This window comes from Pleurodeles waltl, chromosome 6 (assembly GCF_031143425.1).
Source record: "Pleurodeles waltl isolate 20211129_DDA chromosome 6, aPleWal1.hap1.20221129, whole genome shotgun sequence".
Lineage (NCBI taxonomy): Eukaryota > Metazoa > Chordata > Amphibia > Caudata > Salamandridae > Pleurodeles > Pleurodeles waltl.
The window spans coordinates 600,526,880-600,549,750 of record NC_090445.1 but is presented as its reverse complement, the minus strand read 5'-3'; the positions used below and the strand labels follow the sequence as shown (position 1 = coordinate 600,549,750).

The window sequence follows — 22,871 nt, the reverse complement described above, 5'->3', positions numbered from 1 at the left end:
GGAGGGGGCTTGTACCACCTCTGGGGGTTGGCAGCGGGGTGGAGGGTGTGGGGGGAGGACTCGTGGGGGGTAGTGGGGGGTGGGGGGGTGGGGGAGACCCCTATCAGTGCCAGGGAAGGAATTCCCTGGCACCGATAGTGCCTACCGCTATGGTTCTCATGGCGGTTCCCAACCGCAAGAAACCGTGGCGGTATGCAGGGTCCTGATACGGTTGGCGGTCTAGTGACGACCGCCGGGCCGGAGACCGCAACCTCCAGCCCAGCGGTCATTACCACCATGGCGGTCGGAGTGGTGAAGTGGCGGTCGATCGCGGCGGTGACCGCCGCGGTCCGAATTCCATTTTTTTTCCAGCCGGTCTGTTTGCGGTCTTACCGCCGCTTCTCCGCCGACCGCCAGGGTTGTAATGAGGGCCATATTTTGGTAAAAGCAGTGTATTCGGAGCCTACACCATCAAAGCACAAGCTTGCTTTTGAGGAGGCTATTGAGTTGCCTGCACCTCCTAGAAAGAAAAAGAAGAAGGACATTGCCTCTAGTCCTCTACATCCACCTCTGCCTGCTTTGCCACCACCTCCTCCACCTCTTCTACCACTCGCACCACCACCCCTTCTTCATGATATCAGTCATTTATAGACAAGGTAATGTTACACCAGAAAGCTCCCCACAGTCTTACACAGGGGATCAAGGAGAAGGTGGAACCATACATCAGACAGATATAGACCCCTGGGTTACTTATGACATTGACCACCCTTGGGATAATGACCCAGACCTCTACCCATCTAAGTCCTTACCTCCGGATGATGCAACATCATTCCATGAACTGATTGTTAGGGCAGCTGCAAACCACCAGGTCCCATTACACAAAGACCCAATAGAGGAGTAGTTTCTATTTGCAATCCTATCTTTTACTACCCGAGCATGCCAGCATCTACCCATGCTAAAAGGGATGGCCAGACACGCAGAGGATATCTTTAAAGATCCAGTAAGGGCACGTATTGTTACTCAACAAGTAGATAAAAAATACAAGGCTGAATCCTCAGATCCTCAGTATATTAAGGGCTAACTCTCTCCAGATTTGTTGGTAGTATCTAATGCTTTTAGGAGAGCTAATTCAAAAACATCAGCAGATGCCTCTCCACCGGATAAAGAATCTAAGCTAATTGATGCATCTGGTAAAAGAGTAGCAACTCAAGCAGCTAACCACTGGTGCACGGCTAATACTCAAGGGCTTTTGCCAAGGTATGACAGAGCCCATTAGGATCAAATGGAGGAACTCCTCCAACATCTCCCTGAAGAATATAAGAAAAAAGGCCAGTAAATTGTTCAGGAGGGTAAACTAATCTCTAACAATTCCATCAAATGTGCCCTTGATACAGCAGACACAACAGCCAGGGGTGTAAATACAAGTGTTTAATTATGCAGACAAGCCTGGTTGAGCATATCCGGCTTTAAGCCAGAAGTGCAAAAGTCACATTTAAATACCCCTTTTGACCTAAAACATCTGTTTGGTGCACAAGTGGACCAAACTCTAGAAAAAAGGAAAAAAGAGAACAAAGTTGCCAAAACTATGGGGGCACTTCAAACTCCCAATGTCCATGGCTCCTTCCGGGACCGCCTCATACAAACATGGCCCTAAACCAACAACAACAGATGCCTCCTCTTATAGACAGTAGTATCATACAGACATCCCCTATAAAAGGATTTTACAGATAATATAGGGGAAATAATTCAAAGGGACATGGGAAAGGTGCCTCCACTTGTGTCACCCCCCTCCACTACTTATCAGTGATTCACTTTCTATTATCCCTGACAATTCAACACCTGTCGGGGCACGTCTACAAACATTTTTCACAGCTTTGAAAATTATAACAACGGATCAATGGGTGTTGGATATTATCCAACATGGTTATTGCCTGGAGCTCATCAAAGCACCTCCAAACATACCACCATGAAAACACAAACTTTCCATAGAACATCTATATTTGTTAAAACAGGAAGTACATGCTCTTCTTCAGAAAGGAGCTATAGAACCTGTTCCTCTTCAACAATAAGGGATAGGAGCCTACTCCCTATATTTCCTCATCCCCAAAAAAGACAGGTCTCTGCAACCTATTCTAGACGTCAGACCTCTCAATCAATACATCCTTTCAGAACATATTCATATGGTAACCCTACAGGGTGTGTTTCCTCTGTTACATCATGGAGATTTTATGTCTGTATTAGACTTAAAAGATGCTTACTTTCACATTCCAATTAACCCAGCTCACCGCAAATCTCTCATGTTTGTAATACAAGGAACACATTGCCAGTTCAAAGTTTTTCTATTCTGAGTCACTACTGCACCTTCATCAAGTGTCTGGCAAAAGCTGCAGCACATTTACACAGACTATTCATGTCTTCCCATACCTTGACAACTGACTTATCAAAGCTAGTATGTTGACATCATGCCAGCAACAAACACAAGCCACTCTTTACCTTCTTCGCCTATTGGGGTTCATAATCAATATACAGAAATCACACCTACAACCCTCACAGGTTCAGACATATTTGGGAGCTATCCTCAAGACACAGCTAGTCCGAATTCAGTCCGAATTAAGAATATCTCAATGTTGATAAACCAGATACGTCAAAATCAACATACAACAGTCAGAACGGTAAAGTGACTCTGAGGAACAATGGCATTTTGCATTGCAATAGTGCCATAAGCAAGACTACATCTGGGTCAACTGCAGGAATGTCTGGCAAGCCATTGGTCTCAGTTTCAGGGTCAATTACAAGAACTAGTGTCGGTAAACAGCCAAACTCAACACTCTCTGCAATGTTGGAATAGACAAAATATATCAAAGGGACAGCCGTTTCTTGACTCTGTTCCCCATATCATTCTCACAGCGGATACATCCCTCACAGGATGGGGTGCTCACCTCCAGGACCTCACAATCCAGGGGCTTTGGGGCTCCAAACATCAAGCTCTACACATCAACTAATTGGAACTTCAAGGCATTCATCTAGAGCAGTGGTTCCCAACCTTTTGACTTCTGTGGACCCCTATTTTATCAATACTGGAGCCCGGGGACCCCCACTGCATCATTATTGGAACCTGGGGACCCCTACTGAGTCATTACTGATAGCTGGGACCTAATATTATTAAATTTTTTAGGCAGTCGCAGACCCACTGAGGAGGCTTCGCGGAGCCCCAGGGGTCCCCGACCCACAGGTTGGGAACCACTGATCTAGAGTTAAAAGCCTTTCTAGTTCACATGACTGCCAAGATTGCATTAGTCCGAATGCACAACACAACAGCCATGTTTTATCTACAAAAACAGTGAGGGCACACTCTGCAATTATCATGCCTATCTCAGTTGATTTGGCATTAGGCAATACGTCACCACATTCACCAGTTAGTGGACCATCTCCCCGCCATGGACAATAGCCTTGCCGATCTCCTCAGCAGGATACGGCAGGTCCATGAGTGGGAACTCCACCCCCAAGTCCTCCTCCCATATTTTCTCACCTGGGGAGTTCCACACATAGATCTGTTCGCAACTGCAAAAAATGCAAAATGCCCAAACTTCGCCTCCTGGCTCCCACACCCCCTTTCCATGGTCAATGCTCTAGGGATGAACTGGTCTGGGATATTTGCCTATGCTTTTCCACCTCTCCCTCTTCTTCCGGTTGTGATTCGAAAGCTCAGGCAAATGTCTCTCACCCTCACTCTAGTAGCTCCAACTTGGGCTTGACAACCATGGTTCACCATACTACTCAAATTCTCTGTAGTGCCCCGCAAGAAGCTTCCCCTCAACCTGTATCTTTTCACTTAGAACCATGGAGAAATCAGACACCCAAATCCAAAGGAACTCAACCTTGCGATTTGGCTCCTGAGGTCATATAGTTTGGTTACCTCAACCTTCCACATGAATGTATGTCCATTCTCAAGGAAACACCTAAACTTACAATAAGAACGTGTAATGCAGCTAAGTGAAAAAGATTAGTTATTTTCTGCTATAGTAAACATATTGACCCTTTCAATGCAAATGTGTAAAATATTTTTTGTTATTTACTGCATTTGCACACTTGTGGTCTAACGTATACCTCAATAGGACTAAATTTGGCTGCAAGAGCTGCTTACCTACAAAACAGGCATCACTTGTCTTTATTTAAAGTTCCTGTAATTAAGGCATATATGGAAGGCCTTAAAAGAATAATTCCACCCAGGGTACCTACTGCACCTGCTTGGAATATCAACATTGTACTTACCAGACTCATGGATCCACCATTCAAACCTCTAAATAATGGCCCTTTGCAGTTTTTATATAGGAACGTAGCCTTTCTGGTGGCAATCACTTCACGTGTCAGTAAGCTTTATGCACTAACTTTAGAAGAACCTTTCTTCAAACTACACAAGGACCGAGTAGTCCTTCTTACTAACCCAAAATTCATTTCCAAAGTAGTTTGAGCTTTCCACCCAAACCAGTCAGTTCTAAAACCGGTTTTCTTTCCGCAACCTAATTCATTTATAGAAAGGGCCCTGCACACATTGGGTATTAAAAGTGTATTACAGTGACAGAACTAAAGAGTTTTGTAAAACCAAACAACTGTGTTGCTTTATCGCCCCCTCACACAGGGCAGCCTATATCTAAATCAGGCATCGCAAGATCGATAGCTAAATGCATTCAGACTTGTTTCTTAAAAACTAAAAAGAAGTTTGCCCACACCTATTAGAGCTCATTCTACTCATAAAATAGGAGCATCTATGGCCTTCCTGGGCAATATACCAATATTTGAAATCTGCAAAGCAGCTACATAGTCCACTCCACATATTTTCACCTAACACTATTGTGTGGATGTCTTTGCACAGCAACAAGCTAATGTAGGACAGGCAGTGTTATGTACATTTTACCAAACAACTGCAATAACCACAGGTTAGCCACTGCCTTTTGGAGGGACTGCTTTACAGTCTATGCACAGCATGTGCATCTACAGCAACACATGGCAGCAAACTGTTTATGTTACTTACCCTGTGAGCATCTGTTCGTAGCAGGTAGCGCTCTAGATTCACAGGCAGCCGCCCTCCCCCCGGACACCTGTAGCCTTTGCAGTATCATTTACATGTGCATGAACATCTCTTTATTATCACTCTCATACTCCATTCTCACGCGACTGCAGTAAACAATCTAACAATGGAGTTGACGCTCATGCACACTAGCACTGAGAGGAGGAGTCACTTTGCCTTGTGACTCAAGAGACTTCTTCAAAAAAAAACATCTTGCACACATCCGGACCCAACAGTAGATTACAGGAGTATGCATAGCATGTGAATCTACAACGCTTCATGCCACAAACAGATGCTTACAGGGTAAACAAAATCCTTCGAAATGCTGTCTGTAGCTCAATGCAAGTGATGCTGTCTATAAGGATCTGTTATATTATTGCATCCACACTCACCTGATTATTTTGCTCCCAGGTAATGCTCAGTTGTAAACAGTAACCTATCAGGGATAAGTCAGTGAACATGCTTTGAAGCACCAGTTCTGTATCTAAATTAATTGTGTGCGTGGTTCACTTAGGTAATCACTGTTAGTGTTTTGTTATGACCTCTCTATGGATCCCTTCCAGTCCCGCACTTTAAGGATTTAATTGATTGATGTTAGTGCTGTTCACTAATAGTGCCATTGATATATGATATCACGGAACCCTGTCAGCCTCATGGAGTGATAAAGGTACAGTAAACCAGTGGCGGTTGGTGAAGTTTGAGAGTGGTGGGGCTGGGCTTGGCCCGGGGTCGGGGGAGGAAGAGGTTCACATTGTGGGGGGTGGGAAGCATGGCAATTTTTGGGATGCTAGTCACCATTTCAGTGTTTTCAATTTGGCACCAACCCATTTTTCTAAGTACAATCCATGTTATTTCCACATTATTGTGGGCTACTTAACACTGATCAGCGGATGGGGGCTAGTGAAGAATCAGCTTTCCTTTGCAATATTACGTGATTACTTTAGTACACCCACTACATGTTATCCTATAGCGTATTATGTGCACTACATTGGTTAGCATGGTTTTAAATCACATATATCATGTTAATTGTACTGTCTGTTTTTACACCAACACTAAGATGGTGTCTGGAGAGAATCTATCTCCCTGGCCACACAACATGTTTGCACTAATGGATGAATCCATCACTGCCCCCTAAACATGTTAATGGGCAGTTTCAACATATACCGTGTTTGGCATGTTTTTCGGTCACAACTGTGCGCACACTTGGCACCTTTCCCTACAGGAGTTTTAATGGGTTTGCATGCCCTTTGGGGACTTCTGGCCCAGCGTTCACTATATCTGCTCTGTGGCTGGTTCAAGGGATTAGCCAGAAAATTGAAACACCACACACTTCGAACAAAAGCTCTTACTATATGGCACCAAGCAAACAAAGTAAGTCATCACATCCCTTCCCAAAAGAGCGCTCCTGTTTTAATTGTATCCATTCCCCATTAAATCCTTCCATTTGCCTGCTGATATCCACCATTTCATTCTGTCATTCATTCATTCTTTCATCCATCATTCAGTTTTTCACCATTCTGTCCGAACACCCATACATTTCCAGTCTATCCATTCATCTCAATATGTATCCATCAAACCTATCCATCCATGCACCTATCATTCATCCATCCTTTCACACATCCATCTTTTCAGTCACTCACTCATTCATCCATCCACCCTTTCATCAATCCATCAACCCTACCTTTCACTCATCCATCCGTTATATCCCTCATCCATCTATCCACCCTTTAATCCATTTATCAATCCACCTTCCCTTTCACTCATCCATCCATACTTTCACTCAGCCATCCTTTCACTCATCCATCCATCATTTTATCTCTCATAATCTTTCCATCCATTATCCACCTATCCTTCCACCTTTCACTCACCCAACAATTCACTCTTTAATCCATCTATCTACCCTCCCTTTCACTCATCTATCCATTTTTTCACTCATCCACCCTTTAATCTATGCATCAACCCACTTTCACTCATCAATTCATTCTTCTACTCATCCATCCTTTCACTCATCTGTGCATTCCTTCGTTCATCCATCTATCCACACTTTCACTCCATCCATCCATACCATCACTCAACCATCCATACCTTCTCTCATCATCCATCCACCCTTTCACTCATCCACCCATCCATACATTTACCCTTTCACCCTCTCTTTCATTCATCCATCCATTTTTTCATGTATTCATCCATCCACCATTTTATCATCCATCCACCCATCCACCCTCTCTTTCACTCATCCATCCTTTCTTTACTCACCAATCCATTCTTTTACTCACCCATCCTACATCCATCATTTCACTCATATACCCACCCACCCTTTTACTCACCCATCCATCCACCCTTTCATTCATACATCCATCCATCCTCCCTTTCACTCACACATCCATCCATCTGACTTTTCACTCAACCATCCATACTTTCACTCACTCAAGCATCCATAATTTCTCTCATCATCAATCCACACTTTCACTCATCCATCCTCCTACCCTTTCACCCTCTCTTTCATTCATCCATCCATCATCCATTCTTGAACTTAATCATCCATTTGCCCTTTTACCCATCCATCATCCTCTTTCCCTCATCCATCCATTCTTTTACTCATCCATCCTACATCCATCCTTTCACTTTTACCCTCCAACTGTTTACTCACCCATCTATCCACCCTTTCACTCATACATCCATCCACCCACCCTTTCACTCACACATCCATCCATCAGCCATCCATCCATTCACTCATACATACACCCATTCACCCTTTCACGTTATTTATGACCCCCAGCTGACATTTTTGTTGCCTCACCTGGTGACATGGAGGGAAGCTTCAAGCCAGGCGAGTCGGGACTGACTAATTAAAATAAACACACGCACATGCAATGTGCAACACCTTGCTCTTTGCTTCACTGTCCCCACGAGTCTGCTTGCTGGCAGTAAATCTAAGGCATACCGGAGCTCAAAAGGCATCCAGCATGAACTGCAGCGTGGGAAGCAGCACCTCGAGTCTGCGCAGTGTGTCTTCAAAAGTCCAGCTCACACACTGCGCACACTCGATTTCGTGGATTCCTGCTTGTAGTCTCTACCCCACTCGTCACAGGATCTGGTACCACCCCACCCTGTGACGAGTTGGAAAAGGGTGTGGTGACAATGGTCTCCTCTCACTGATTGACGTGGAGGCCGAGAGCTGCAGGGCTTGAATCTGAAACGCCCAGAGCTAACTCTACCTCCACGTCATCAGGGGGTGGAGACTGAACCTTGATGCAGTGTCTTTGCCGAGTTGTGACCTCACAGGCCTCAGGGATGTGAGATTGTCAGCCCAGCAAAATTCTCTAGACTTTGTGTCTGCCCAGGAAAGCGTCACTCCACTGTCATCACTGCAAGGAGTACAGTTCGTAGTGTAGAGCAGCCTCAGAAAGATAATTCAACATGTATATACACTGTGTTCACAAGTTGTTTTAAGGAAGCAGTTTCAGCTTTGCTTCCATGCATTATTTTTCACCGAGAATGTAAAGGGGGCGGAGCCCCGACGCCCTTGAAGAGAAACCGCCACTGCAGTAAACTAACAGCCATAGACGTCACTGATAGTTTTGTGATCACCACAGATGTGTGGACCTTTTTTGTGCACTCTAGGAGTTATGCATTGAGCTACCTATTATTAGACAGCAATCGTGATAAGTAAATTCCTGAATATGAAATCTGTTGGTGAAGATAGCTATTCTTGCCTCTAGCTAGCGTAATATCAGGTTTTGCTGCTGGGTACAGGAGAAGAAAAAAACGTTTTAATGAGCTTGCAACAAAATCTAAAGATTTCCTAAAAATAAGAAAAGGTTTGTTTCTTGTCAATTGTTCCTTATCCAGTTCCAGAGCTTGACTTGGAAAGAAAATTATACGCTAAGTACTAGCAAGCAGACTCGATTTGTGGAGAAATTAGTTTCCCCTGTATTAACTTGAGTTTTCTATAGAGCAGACCATACTAATTGGCAGGTATGCCTCCAGTTTAAATCAAGCCTAAAACAGGGACAAAGGGCTAGCTTTGATGTATCTGTGTGTTGAAAAGACAGGATTGATAGATAGTTTCCGTGTATCTTATTAGGGAAATTAAATATCAATGAGACATTAATCTTGGTCTAAATTTTTAATATTGGCTATTAAGACTTTGTACGTACTTTTGCCTATACAATGACACACTCAACAACTATGTCAGGAAATCCTAATGTCAGTTTATTTTTATATGAGGTTGTGGATTAGGAAAGTTTAAGAGAATCTTATGGAAGGGAATATTCTATTATGATGGCTACCACAGCCAGTGTATGTAGTCGATGAAATCCCAAGCGGACTGATGCCTACTTATGTATGGAAGAAACTATATTTACAGGCAGCTGAGAAATAGAATGTCACTCGTGATAAATGTTTTTGCCACCTGAAGCTCTGTGAATCATTGCAGCAAAGCATTCTACTTTGCCTTTTCTACAATCAAAGTAAGTAGCGAAAGCTGGTTAAATCATGAACGAATCTGGGCTCCTAAGACATGACAAAACAATGTTCTTACTAATCTCGAGCCAGAGCATGACATCACTAAAAGAGTCATCTTCCATCTGTGAGACATCTGGAAAAAGTGACATGAGTTTCAGCAAACCAGTCAGTTTCGAAGCTTAGAAAATCAGTATCACATGGTGGGGAGGGGGCATAGGTCATTAGAAATCCTGGGGCCTGTGTCTGAAAACTGCATTATTTAAGCTGCATTAACTGCATTAACTAAGATCTTTCTTCCATTGTTTCCCCGTTTCATGCTCTTTTATGCTGGTGCAAGTTGTATGTTGTTTAATGTTCTACACTTCTGACTATGAACAGTATGTCTTGGATGCCTCTGCATAATGGCATGTGTGGAAGGTTACTGCCTTAAACCTTCAACATGTTCTTTTGTGCGGCATTGGAGAGTGGAAGTGGTGACCTAGACGCATATGAAGCTGTGAGATGCAGACATGATTCAGCTCTCTTTTTACCCACTTTGCAGGCCAAGACCAGGACTGGTCAATTATTGCTGCAGTTCAATGCAAACTGGACCGGGAGGGAGCCACAAAGCTTGTGGCTGACCTGATAATGAACTCAAAGAATGACAAGATTTTCCACGAGAGCATCCTTTTGGCCATTCGATTGCTGGATGGAGGGAACACTGAGATCCAGGTATGCCTGTGGTAGGCTATTACAGTGGAAGGGATAATACACTGCATACAAATGCTGGAAGGCCTGGATCGAACAAACTAGAGGATGCATTTTAACATGATGTAGGCTATCCTTTAGCAAACCAACATACTGGGAGGACTGGCGAGGGCAATACACCAAATGGTCACAGTTAGTCTTGAGAAGACTCTGATATTGACAGAGAAGGCACAGGCTGACAGGGATACACAGAATGATGATCCTCAACATGATGTAGAAGATCAACAGCGTGTTTGAGCGCTGGGGGTCCTAGAGTCTGGAGGTGAGACAGACATAATAGGAGGAGGTCTGCACACATGCAGATTCAGATATCTGTCCTGGGTTGAGTGTAGCCGCCTTTAAATGGCAAATTGAAATAAAAATCCAGGTAGGTCTGAAACAGGTTAATCCGGTGAAGAAGGGTTTGTACACATAAAGAGTAATGTAGGTATTAGAACAAACTTCAGTTTGAAAGAGAGCTATACAAATTAAGTTACAGACAAGCCTGAGCCAATCAACCTGAGAAAGGAGGAAGGGCAGAGCAGGTTATACTTGTGCCAGGAGTAGATTCACAGAGACATTTTGAAATGCTTATGTGGTACAAGTTGATAGAGTGATGCTTGCAAGAGAACAGATATAGACGTAGGTGAAGAGGGCAGTCGAGTATTCAGTTTGAATCTAAATTTCTCTAATCCACAAGTCAGAATACCAGTGTCTCAAGGCTATGACGGGCCACCTGGTGGGTTATGTGCAATCAATTAAAAACAAACTCAGTATTGTTGAAAATGAAAGAAGAAGGGTCACAACCCTGTAAAGCTTTACCGCTGCAGGAAATATACACCATCTCGTCTATGAACAGTTTGGGAAACCTTAATACATACTAATAAACATACAATTATGAGTAGAGCATACTAACATAACAATGAGAATAGGAAAGGGTGAAACAAGTAAATTTTCAGCACACCAGGTTATTAAGGGATTTTAATCGACCTTGATAAGTAATGATATGCTCAGATCAATACAGCATGGTGAGGGAGAAAGGAAGACTTAAAAGTGTAAACCTTTAACAGGCTAACACTACAACATCGAGGGATTAAAACGTAAATATATAAGCTAGCCTGGAATGTTCAAAGGGAAAGGGAATTACGGAAATAAATATGGACACACTAAGTCTGGGAGTGGCTTTAATTAAGGACCTAGTACCATCGGCAAAAATGGGACGGCTCTATCCGCCCATTTGTAGGAATGGGGTCTGTGGATGATCCTTTGTAGTTGGGCAACCTGTGGCACGACATACTCGGGGAGTCTTGGTTTAGGAGGATGCATACTGTGAGGAGAACCAGAAACGTCATGTGAGTAGACTCGGTCACCCAGTGGCTTCCCTGAAAAAGAGTTGATGGAACAACACGCCATGACCGACTGGGGCTATGCTTGGGGATGCAACAGAATTTACATAGATAAGTAGCTGATTTGAGAGTGTTGCTGAAAAGGGCTTTTGAAAGATCACTGGATTTTCAGCATGGGGATTGCAGGGTTTGGGTTACGTTTTGTGGGCACTTGGGAGATTCAAAAGACAGATATAATCTGGAGATCTGCCTCATTGGGCTCTGTGCGGTGCTAACATGCTGGCAAAAACTTGAATGAATAGGAAATTTACTCAGTGGTAGAGTAGGGTAGCTGGGGAAGTCCCTTCCAGTGGAGCTTCAGCCTTTTTAGGTGTTGGGCCTCTAAAGGGGTAGCTTCTCTCTTCTACATATTACACATCATGTAAGAAGAGCGGGGTATTGTTTTCTTACACCTTTATTGTCGGGGAACTGCTCAGGAAACTTGATCCAGACAGAACAAAGGGTCAGCCCCTTTATTATATTGTTTATATGTGTTTACCTGGGGTGGGTTGCTGGGAGGATTGATTGGGGTTTATCAATTTTGAATGAATTGTGTGGGTTGTTTCTTGTCACACTGGTCTCTCGTGCACACATAATCCAATGAATCCAATTTCTCAGGGTACTGGATCAAGGATCCCCGACTAAACACGGGCAAGCGGGAACGGTTGCTCCGCTGAGTACCAGTGAGCTCACAGAATTCTGCACAATATAGAATAGTTATGAGAAACATCTGTAATCGCAATGGCTAAAAAAACAATACAGATGGTTTGAGCGACCAACTCACTGATAGAGAGCGGGCGAAGACATGTGCCATGGTGAAAGGGATCTCTGGTAATGCCAGATTTAAATGGACACATTTCAACTATATACATCGCACATATCTAACCCCGATTAGATTAAGGAGAATGTATCCAACTACGTCTGCTAACTGACTCCAATGCTGTGGGGTGAAGGGGGCCTTCATGCACCTCACGTGGACTTACTCCATAATTTTGAAATATTGGACCTAGGTGGTGGAAAGGCTGCAGTGGTGAATGGAATGACTTATAGAGCTTTCTCCCAAACAGTGTCATCTGGGCATAATAGCAAAACCAAAGAAGAAAAGGTAGTTTTAAATCTAGCACTGATGTTAGCAACAAGACGCATAGTTATAGGGTGGTTGTGGACAAGAAACCCTAATACAACCCTCTGGCTTAGAGATGCAACAGAGTGGGCATTGGCTGAGGAGATCTGTATGAGGCTAACCCGAAGAAACAACAAGATGGAAGACGATCTAACTACATTGGTGACCAAATGACTTTTTTTTTAGCAAGAGGAGTCTAGACATTGCAATCAGAAACACCTACACAAAATGCAGAAGTGAGCATGCAGAACTGCACTAATCAGTAGGTACTATGCCGGGGCAAGGTGCTTTATGCAGTGAATGGGGCAAAATGACAGATAAGCACTGTACTGATATAGATCGGATTCAGAATAGCCACGGTAGAGGTAGTTATCTGGCATAAAATGCATAATTGGTAGAAAATAAGGTGTGTTTTCCTGGGGCAAGTACTATTATTGTTATTGTTATTGTTTCCTAAGATATGTTATCCTGATAAAATGTCAAATATATTTAAAAAACTGTGATAAGCCTAAGTCACATAGTTGAAGATTATTCACAAACCATATCATAAGGGTGGCTTTCAGGAACTCTTAGCATTTTGGACGACAAAACTTTGCACTCGGGGCTTTGGAGGGCCATACTATTAGAAGAGAAAACAAGACTACAAGTTCCAGCATGCAGCCTTCATTGGCCAAAAATATAAAAATGTTTGGTGGTGACTCTCGCAGCACGTTTGCAGCTTTACAGAATTATGAAAGTACAAACACTGAGATAAGACAGAAACTGCAGAGGCACCACAAAAGCATGGAAGGAAGGAAGTCGGTAATAGTGTGTACATGTCACTGAAGCACAGTCATTTTCATTCCAGTATTCGTCTCTGAGGACATTCCTGATGTTCAGAGGATTAGAGTTTACTATAAAAACGCCATTGATGGGTCCTAAGGCTGCCATGTCTTCACTAAAGCCCCCACACCATCTGGCGTTTCACTAACACATCTATGGCTCTAAGGGCCAGATGTAGCAAAGGTTTCTACCCATTCTATGTCTATGGAAAAAAGTGTTTGTACATATGGCCCTAAGCATCGCATTATGTCCTGTTTATCGCTCGTTTGCGACAGTACTGTCAATCATAAAGTCGGCGAAAGTGTTTTGGTATCCTTAGGCATTCCTGGTATGTAAGAAATGATTGGTCCTTCTGCCTTTCTCTTGGTTGAGCTTTTCCTCTTCTTCTGTCTCTGTAGGAGTTCAGTTTCACTGCTCCATTTTAAAAAGGAAGTATCATCTCTTCTAAGAGCCCCTCATTCACCAACGACAGGAAACTCCCAGATTAGAACTCCCCCATCCGTTCTTGGACCCCGGTGCGTTTTATACATCATCTTGAATCATTCCCTGCAAACCTTTCTTTTTCATAATTTGTTTTTCTTCTCGCATTTTGTTTTTCACTTATCCCAGCGCCCTTTTCGATCACCTAGTTCAAATACATAAAAGGACTTTCTAGTTAGGGTGAGCTCCAGTAATAAGGTTCTGATCAGTGCACCATAAACTAACCCAGCACATAAAGAAAACGGATTAGCATTTGCCTGGCCAACTGGAAAAGCAACACTGAAAGTGCTAAAGTCAGTATTCCTCACTTTCCCTCTTGAGTCTTCCACTGTGTTCATTTCAAGTGAGTTTAGCCATGAACTTAGTCTCAATTTGTGAATGTCGTCACGAGCAATGATCTATCTGCACAGCCAAGGTCCGAACAGATCTTGGTGTTCAGATGACCAGTTAAAAGAAAACACTTGCTCATAGTTTACTTTTGAGCGTGGATACCGTAGCGAGTTTTATCTCAATCCAAACGGATGGTGATGATAATAAAATACTAAGGTGGCCTAGATGGGAATCATACCTGCAATTGATATCTTTGCAGCAAGCTCTCAAACACCTAAGTTGTCTAGCTAGCATTATTGCCTTTGCATTGGCTTCCATACCATCTCGTAGATAGTGCTACAAAATGTTATTCTAAAAAGTCAGATGAACAAACATTTATAACAAAAGGGTGGATTTTTTTCTCATAGTGTTTACAAAGTGCCTTGCCGTGAAGAATTCTTTTGAAGTGCGAAGTTCAGGTCTTAATCTTGAGTGCACTGGCAGTGTGAAAATTATGTTAGTTGTGGGGAAAATGTTTGGTGCATTAGACATGATGTTTCTATTTAGGGAAAAGAGGTATCACAACCCGAAGTGCAGTTACATCACTCCTCTACATCAGAAAGCTATGCTTTATAGCTCCTGGATAAAGCTTTGACACGGTGCTAAGCCTCCCTGGAAATGATGAAAAAGACTGTTTCTGTCTGTTATTCTCCATTTCCTTCTAAATTTGCAGTAATTTTACAAATATGTTTTGTCGTAATGCAATCAGCGTAACTGTGGTATTACCACAAATAGCCTAACATACTCTAAGCAAGCACTGGCAAAACCTTTGGAGCCTAATGGCTTTGTAAATGATGTGTAGCAGAATTTAAAAGAAAGCCTTTGACGCAGCTGTGCCAATATATAGGCATGTACACCAGACATGCGTGTGCCTACAAAGTGACTTAGGCACATTTTTCTTTCTTTGTAGTTACCAATCCAAGTACGATCAGTAACTAAAATATAAAAATGTGCAAAAGCATATTTTTTTAAAGCAGGGTGTGGCGGAAGCACACAGGAAGGTGCAAGAGAGGAGGGTGGAAGAAACGCTGAGTCACGGGTGGGGGTTTGGAAGCAACACAGAGGACCCAGGTGAGGAGAAGCAGACAGGGGGAGCAAATTGGCAAAAGATCAACGTGGAGCAGGTGGGTGGGAAGTACACAGGCAAGAAAACAATAGGGGGAAGTACACAGTGACAAGAGCAGCATGAAGTGGGGGGGGGGGGGTTGGTTATCACTCCCATAGCGTGCCTAACCCTAAAGAAAAAGGTAGTGCTTGAAAAGCAAGCAGTGGAAGCATAGAAGTCAGCAAAAAGAGGTAAGGAGGCTATATTTCATGGGAGGGACAAACACAAGATTGACAAGCTGTGACACAACAAAGAAACAGGAAAGTGAGAGTGATAGAAAAGCCAACGAATTGTAAGCAGGGGACAGGCTCAGACCAGTGTATGTTTTTGGTAAGCCCATTATGTCGTGCTACAGAAAGCATTCTATGTCTTGTAGGCAGTATCAAAGGAGGGCCTCAGTGGCTTAGCAAAGTTGTAGTGAGCCTCTATTTAGGCAGTAAATATGTCCTCACCTCTCCTGTGCCCACCACAAACACCACCAGGGAGCATATGAAATGACTAGAAGACAAAGTGACAAATGGCAGTTTAAGCTTTATCAGGTACATAAAGCATCTTGTAAGATAAGAGTGGCACTGGGCCCTTGGAGTGCCACAGTGCACATATTACACTGCCCCAGCACTTAGGCCCAAATACTGATGCACTTCCCTGTTTTGTATCTGTACCCCAATACTTAAAAAAAAATATCTCTCTCTCGTCTCCCTTTCACTCATAGAATTCCATTTACAACCTGATGAAAGGGGACAACACATCAGAGAAGTTTTTCAAGGTTCTGAACGATCGCATGAAGAGTGCTCAGCAAGAGATTAAATCTATGGTCTCGGTGAACATGAGTGACTTGGGCATCCAGGACGAACGAGAAACGGCCCCAGAGCCCCTGTCCAAAGGTGAGAGAGAAGGACACAGAGCATACACCAGAAGGTGAAAGAGGTGCCTTTGTAGGCTATATTTAAAGGTGAGATAGGCGAGCCCCTGACCATGTCCATTTCTAAAGGCGTGTGATGCCTTCTTTGCCTATATGTATTGGTGAAAAGACTACCGCAGATCCCATCACTATAGGTGAGATGCCACAGAGGCGAGATCTAAAGATGATAGAGGCTGACACTGAGTGAATGGATACATGTATTGTGGACTGTCACAGAGTCTGAAGGTGAAAGAGATGGTGTCAGAGGCCGTATCTAAAGGCAAGAGAGAAAGAGAGAGAGAGCGAGAGAGAGCCTTACTACCTGTCCACAGTATGTGTACACAGATCCCATGTATGAAGGTAAGACAGACAAATACAGAGCCCATGACTGGAGGTGAAAGAGATGCCCTCTGAGGCCATATTTATAGGTGAGAAAGGTAAGCGAGACACCCAATTGCCGACCTCTAAAAAGGAGAGATTTGCTTTCAGTGACTATATCTAAAAATGAGTGAGGTGGTCACAGAGGGCATGACTAAAGATAAGAGAAATTGCCACTGAGTGGATGTCTAAAGGATGGAGAGACTGCCACTGCGTACATGTTGAAAGGTAAGGGAAGCTACCACAGATTCTATGCCTACAGTGAAAGAGACATCCACAGTGCCTACATCTTACAGGGAGAGGGAGATTTATCTATTGCCCTATGAAGGTGAGGAAGGCTGACAGTGCCTATATTTAAAGAGAGAGGTGACTGCAGTCCAGGTCCAAAGGTGAGTGAGACAGCTACATAGCAATGTCTAAAAGTGAGAAGGACTCACTTATGGCTAACAGAGAGAGAGACCATCCCAAAGTGCATGTCTAAACGTGAGCGAGATGGCCACAGAATTCTTATCTAAAGATGAGTGGCAGTACAAGCCTCCACTATCAATTACAGAATTGATCACTTTCTGATTCATCTCTCTCGCCTCCTGTGTCTCTACCAATTCTTCTGCCATTCACCTCATTGTGCTATTTCTTCACCACTACTGCTCATCAACATGTCAAGTTATTTCCTTTCCAGCTCTCTCCCTGCCCTCTCCCTTATTGCTGTACATCCTGCTACAGCCCCAGGCTTTCTCCTTGTGGTTTGCATGATGAAGTCTCACAGTTAACCCATTCTAGTGATTGAGCCATGTTGATTGTTTGACTAACCCTGAGTTCTGCATTTCTGTCTAGGACATGCCGTGCTGTTCTATCACTGACCGTGGCACGTATGTCCAGGGCGCATCCTGCAGCTCTGACCCTGAAATCAACATCTCTTCTCGTCATGTGCTCTTCTCTTATCCGGGGCTCTGCATCTATCTAGAACTCACCTCGCTGCTCTGAACCTGCGATCTGCATTACTCTTCAGAATGTGCCCTAATTCTCAAATAGTGAACTCTTAATCTCTATCCAGGACACATGCTGCTGCTCTCACCCTGGGGTCTGCATCTCCCTTTAGATGCACCCTATTTCCGTGCTCTTTTTCTCTGTCCAGGGCTCTTGGTAGGATCTGTCTGTGGATTCCAGTTCTCTATCTACTACTCTTTCGTCACTTGGCTGTGCTTCTGTGCTGAGGAGACAACTGCTTCAGTGACACTGATCAATGCTTTTCTATCCCGGAGCCATCAGTCGCCTTCAAAATTAGACCCTTCCTTTTTGTCCAGAACAGACCCTGTTGCACTAACATTGGGATCCGCATCTGTGAGGTGAACCCTACTGCTATGTAACTAAGGTCAGAAGTAAGGTGGTTTATTCTCTCTTCAAACGTTTGTTGGTTTCAATATATGTAATGAGTGGAATGATCGAGTCTTGAGTTAGAGCATCATCGGCTAATGTTCCGCACTGTGATTAGCAGGGCACCCACAACATTTATCCTTCATGTGCCAGCTCACTGTTTCAAGGCTTGTACTTTGGTCTTTTTCTTCTGACTCCTGCACTGTGACCGTCCACAGGGATGACAATGCACTAACCATGCGTCACAGATGTTATTGATGTTTTAACGTTCTACCCATTATGGCACCGGATGGGGTGCACAGGAGTCTTTGCTTAGACTCTGGATCTCTTTTACAACATCTTCTACTACTTTAACCCCAAGCTCTGCCTCTCTAACTAGGACGAAGCAACCAGTACATGCTGCCTTCTGCGAACTCGCGCTACGCAGCCAGCACGCACTTCCGCAAAGGTCATGAACTGGGCGAGAGTGGCGAGAGCAACGAGATGGGGCCTGTGGTGCTGATAATGCAGCCGATCTTGCGGTTCCTTCAACTACTGTGTGAGAATCATAACCCGGATTTACAGGTGAGTGAAAGGAACTCTTCGCATAACAACAGGTGAATGACAGGTATCCATTGAGGTGAGTGACAAGAACCAATGCCCTGACTTGCAAGTGAGTGGCACGAACCACGTACTCGACTGTGAGGCGATTGATAGGAACCAAAGACAACATGCGGGTCATATTAAATAAATAAATAAATAAAAAAGACGTGTTCTCTTCCCTGACTTATTACTTTCTTTTCTACCAACCCCACTCGACTGCTTGTTACTGCCCAGTTTGGTGACTCATCAGTCCTCCTCCAACCTTCCCACACCCATTCACCATCTGCCTTCTCTCCTAACTTTTTAACCCCAACCGCCCCTCCTTTTTATTCTTAAACTTGCATCCCTCCTCCTCCCTTGTCCCATCTTCTGTCCCACCCCGATCTGTAGATCATTTTTTTCTGTTTCCTAGGCCTTTTTTTCTCACTTATTGCATGATAGCATTGGCTCGCCGTTTTCAAGTATAGAGATTAGCTACTTCTAGAGTTATTCTCTGTACAGGGTGCGCTCATCTTCCTGGTAGAGTCGTGCTTTATGAAAATTCAAAACAAATAAATAAGCCTGAACCCTGACCTGCACACGTGCAACAGAAACCAACCCTATTTGCAAGTAAGTGAATGGTGCCACAAACAAATTTGCAGATAAGTGAGAGGCCGATTCCACACTTACAAAAACACTCTGACTTTGTTTTGTATAGTTTGCCTTCTCTTCTACTATAGTGCCTACACACCTCTGTCTTCAGGTAATCATTGGGATAAAATGCATGTTTTATTTTATATATTTGTTTTTTATGGTGCAGAACTCGGCGTGGAGCACCCGTTATCGGAGAATTAAACTTCATAGAGCCATGTTCTTTCTACACACCTGTGCCAAAGTGTGAGATGTTGGATAGTGTTAAAGATATGGAACACTATCACTCCAGGGTGTGTCCTCACGAATGTCTCTTAAGACAAAGACTAGAACACAGGATGTTCTGCTGTTTTGCATCATGCCATTTATTTGTCAACTGTTGTGTTCTGTTCAGGAATTGAGAAATATTCATCTTCAAGACTTCTGGATTCCTTTTTCAGCAGTAGGGTGGTGCTGATTGTGGGGTTATAATCTGTAAATATTAGATCAGCTGCACTGACAATCTGTGGTAGAGTCATCCAGTGGCCATTGGTTAAGTACTGCAAAGTGGTTGACGGATCCTGCAGCTATTGCCAGCCTGTAGAGTGAAGAAAGGAGGTCCAGTACCAAAGGTACAAGGCGGAACTGCTTAAAAGGCGTTAGGTGTCTGGCATCATGTTGTTGATCCAGTGTATTGTCATGGGTGTTTGAATATTCATTCCACCAATGAACGATTGTTTTTAGTAGATTCCATGTGGAACAATCATGCTCGAATTATGACCCCTTAAGAACCACTGGTGCAGTCAGAGTGAGATTAACAGCATCTAGTATGTACGTATGTTTGTATGTATGTACCTATGTTGTAGTATTTTATAGCGTGTACATAGTCTAAAGTTAGCAAAGCACCTTTCCACTAGTGATAGTGATGTAGCAGTAAGTGGAATCCTTACATGAAACCATCATAATGTTATAATGACCAAGATAATCAAAGACCAATCAAAATAGCAGATTCTTCTATAATAGAGGATCACTCATGCATGAAATCTATGCACGGAGTAACAGCAAGAAAAAGAGACAGCCCTACTCAACTATCTAGAGTATAACAGAATGCTTATGTTCTTCTTTCCTGACAGAATTTCTTACGAAGCCAGAACAATAAGGCCAATTATAATTTGGTGTGTGAGACACTACAGTTCCTGGACATCATGTGTGGTAGCACCACAGGCGGCCTTGGGCTCCTCGGCCTCTACATCAATGAGAAAAATGTAGAGCTCATCAGTCAAACCTTGGAAACACTCACCGAGTACTGCCAGGGTCCATGCCATGAGAACCAGGTAAAGCAACATGCTCATCAGTAGAGCCAGCTTCTTGGAGTGCTGAAGTGCTAACATCACAAAAGAGGTGACTGGGATGGTAAAGTTGCATAAGCCTGAGATTAAATTCACGGGGCATCTTTCTGGGTCTCAACAAAGGTGGCACAATGGAGGGAATTACCTGTTGTCTCATGGGAGAGCTTGAGGAGGGGAAACAAACATGTCTTGATAAGCCATAAGGACGTGTAATGATTTTTATCAAAATATCTCTCAGAGCAGCACACAAACATCTCTAAAAATTCTTCTTGAATAATCATGATGAGGCACTCAACAGACTAACCTTCTAAACATGAGCATTGATTCTCTAAAACGCCATGGGTAGCAGAAGTGATCTCATAACTCAATGACATCGCAGGAAGTAGTTTTTTTACATTTTTTAAAATGTGTTCAATTTTATTTGTATCATCAATAGTGCATATTCCACTTTTGAATTTATAATATCTCAGCAGGATCCACAGAAGGCAAACATTGTTCATCGGAACGCAGTTTACCTTATGTGCGTGGCACTGCTTTTGCCACCTCTAAGGCCAGGAGTCGCAAATGCAGTGCTCAGGGTTGCTAGGAGCAAGTCAGGGGTAGAAGCTGCAACCCCTGGTAAACCCTAAATGACATCTATGCTTCGTAAGATCTGAGGGAGGAAAATACATACAACAAGTTTTCCTGTTGTCTCTGAGAAAATCCCAACTAATTCATCTTTGTGTGGTCTGTCAAACTTAAACATAAATGCTCTACTTATGCCACAGAGGGAATGATAAACTTAAAAAACGTCCTGGGATGTGAGGTAGCAACCTCAACAAGCAATTTGCAATTTGTTTTTATTCAATGATGTTTGAGTCATAAGACCAGTTGTGACTCCACCCTTGGTCCGCAATACACCAGCTCACTGGCTTTACCTCAGATAGTTTTCTTACGCCACCGGGCTCTTACTTTTGGGAATGCTACTCTGAAGTCAGCACATTTATTTGGACCGAGTTTACTTTCTCAGGTCTATTTTGGGTCAAGTAGCTTCCTCGTCCAACCCTACATCCAAAACAGCTTTTGCATTTAGGAAAGCTTCCATTCGTATCTACGGGAGTTCAGAACTTATGGTCAATGCCAGGGACACCTCCAATGTATCGTGCCTCGAACCACAATCTTTGCCAGGGTCTGCGGAGGTATACTTGTGAATGCACTTAGGACAATGTTAGGGAATGCACACTATTCCACTTCTGTCCAGGGTGTTATGCAAAATGCCCTTGCACTAATGACCACGAGATCTGTAACCTCTGCCTCTCCCCAGAGCATTTCAGGTATCAGAGGAAGAGACAGTGCACAGGCCACAAGATGCAGCGCTCTTGCTGTGTCTTAAGATCAGATTTAGGCCCTTAAATAACCAACAGCTGAGGTAGAGTGCTGCTGGAATAGGAGTCTGGCATTGAGCCCTGAGCCAAGCCAGCACTGGAATGAACCTTCATGTCCTTCAGTCAGTATGCCCTGAAATTTAGAGATTGCGCTGGTGTCCACGAAGGACCCACCTTACGGGACTGAAGCTCACCATGCTGACCACCCTTTCGGCACTTTTACGACGCACTCAATGTGAAAATCACCGTTGTCGAAGACCTCACAGCAGCCTTTACTGAAGTCTGCACCAAAGTTGCCCTTGACCCTGAGGTTGGACATCTTGGATGGATCCATCATCAAAAAGCTAGCTGATGTCCTGGACAAAAAAAAAAAAGAAGAAAATTGTCATCCATTCAGACACATGCAAAATTCTTGCCAAACCACCAGCAAAGGACTCATCCAGACTCCGACGAAGCAACGCTTCGTCTTCTACCTCTTATGCCCTTGAGCGTCAAAAAGGAGACTTGACCCCCAGTCCTATGCCATTCCCACTTCCATACTTCCTCCTCCACCACCACCGCTGCCACATCACACCACACACTTCCCTCCTCGTGTGCCACAAGACTCTGACTTAGAGCTATGCAGTCCATAATACCACTAGGAGACCTAAGCTAACCCTTTAGGCCACAAGGGGAAGATTACTCATGGAAGGATTATGTCTTAATCCCACAGGATGACCCTCCGACCGATCAGTGACCTCCGGCCATTGAAAAGGTTCACCCTCTTCGAACACTTTCACATGGTCACTGT

At 43.7% G+C, this 22,871-nt stretch overlaps 1 protein-coding gene across 1 annotated transcript in view; it reads left to right on the top strand.

Annotated features, from left to right (window-relative positions):
- The window catches only part of ITPR3 (inositol 1,4,5-trisphosphate receptor type 3), a 467,836-nt gene that overhangs the window by 383,882 nt on the left and 61,083 nt on the right, over window positions 1–22,871 (top strand). The window contains exons 39-42 of the mRNA XM_069238858.1: window positions 10,056–10,225; window positions 16,237–16,408; window positions 18,557–18,741; window positions 20,502–20,702. Coding sequence (XP_069094959.1) covers window positions 10,056–10,225; window positions 16,237–16,408; window positions 18,557–18,741; window positions 20,502–20,702 — 728 coding nt within the window. The remainder of the gene's footprint in view (window positions 1–10,055; window positions 10,226–16,236; window positions 16,409–18,556; window positions 18,742–20,501; window positions 20,703–22,871) is intronic.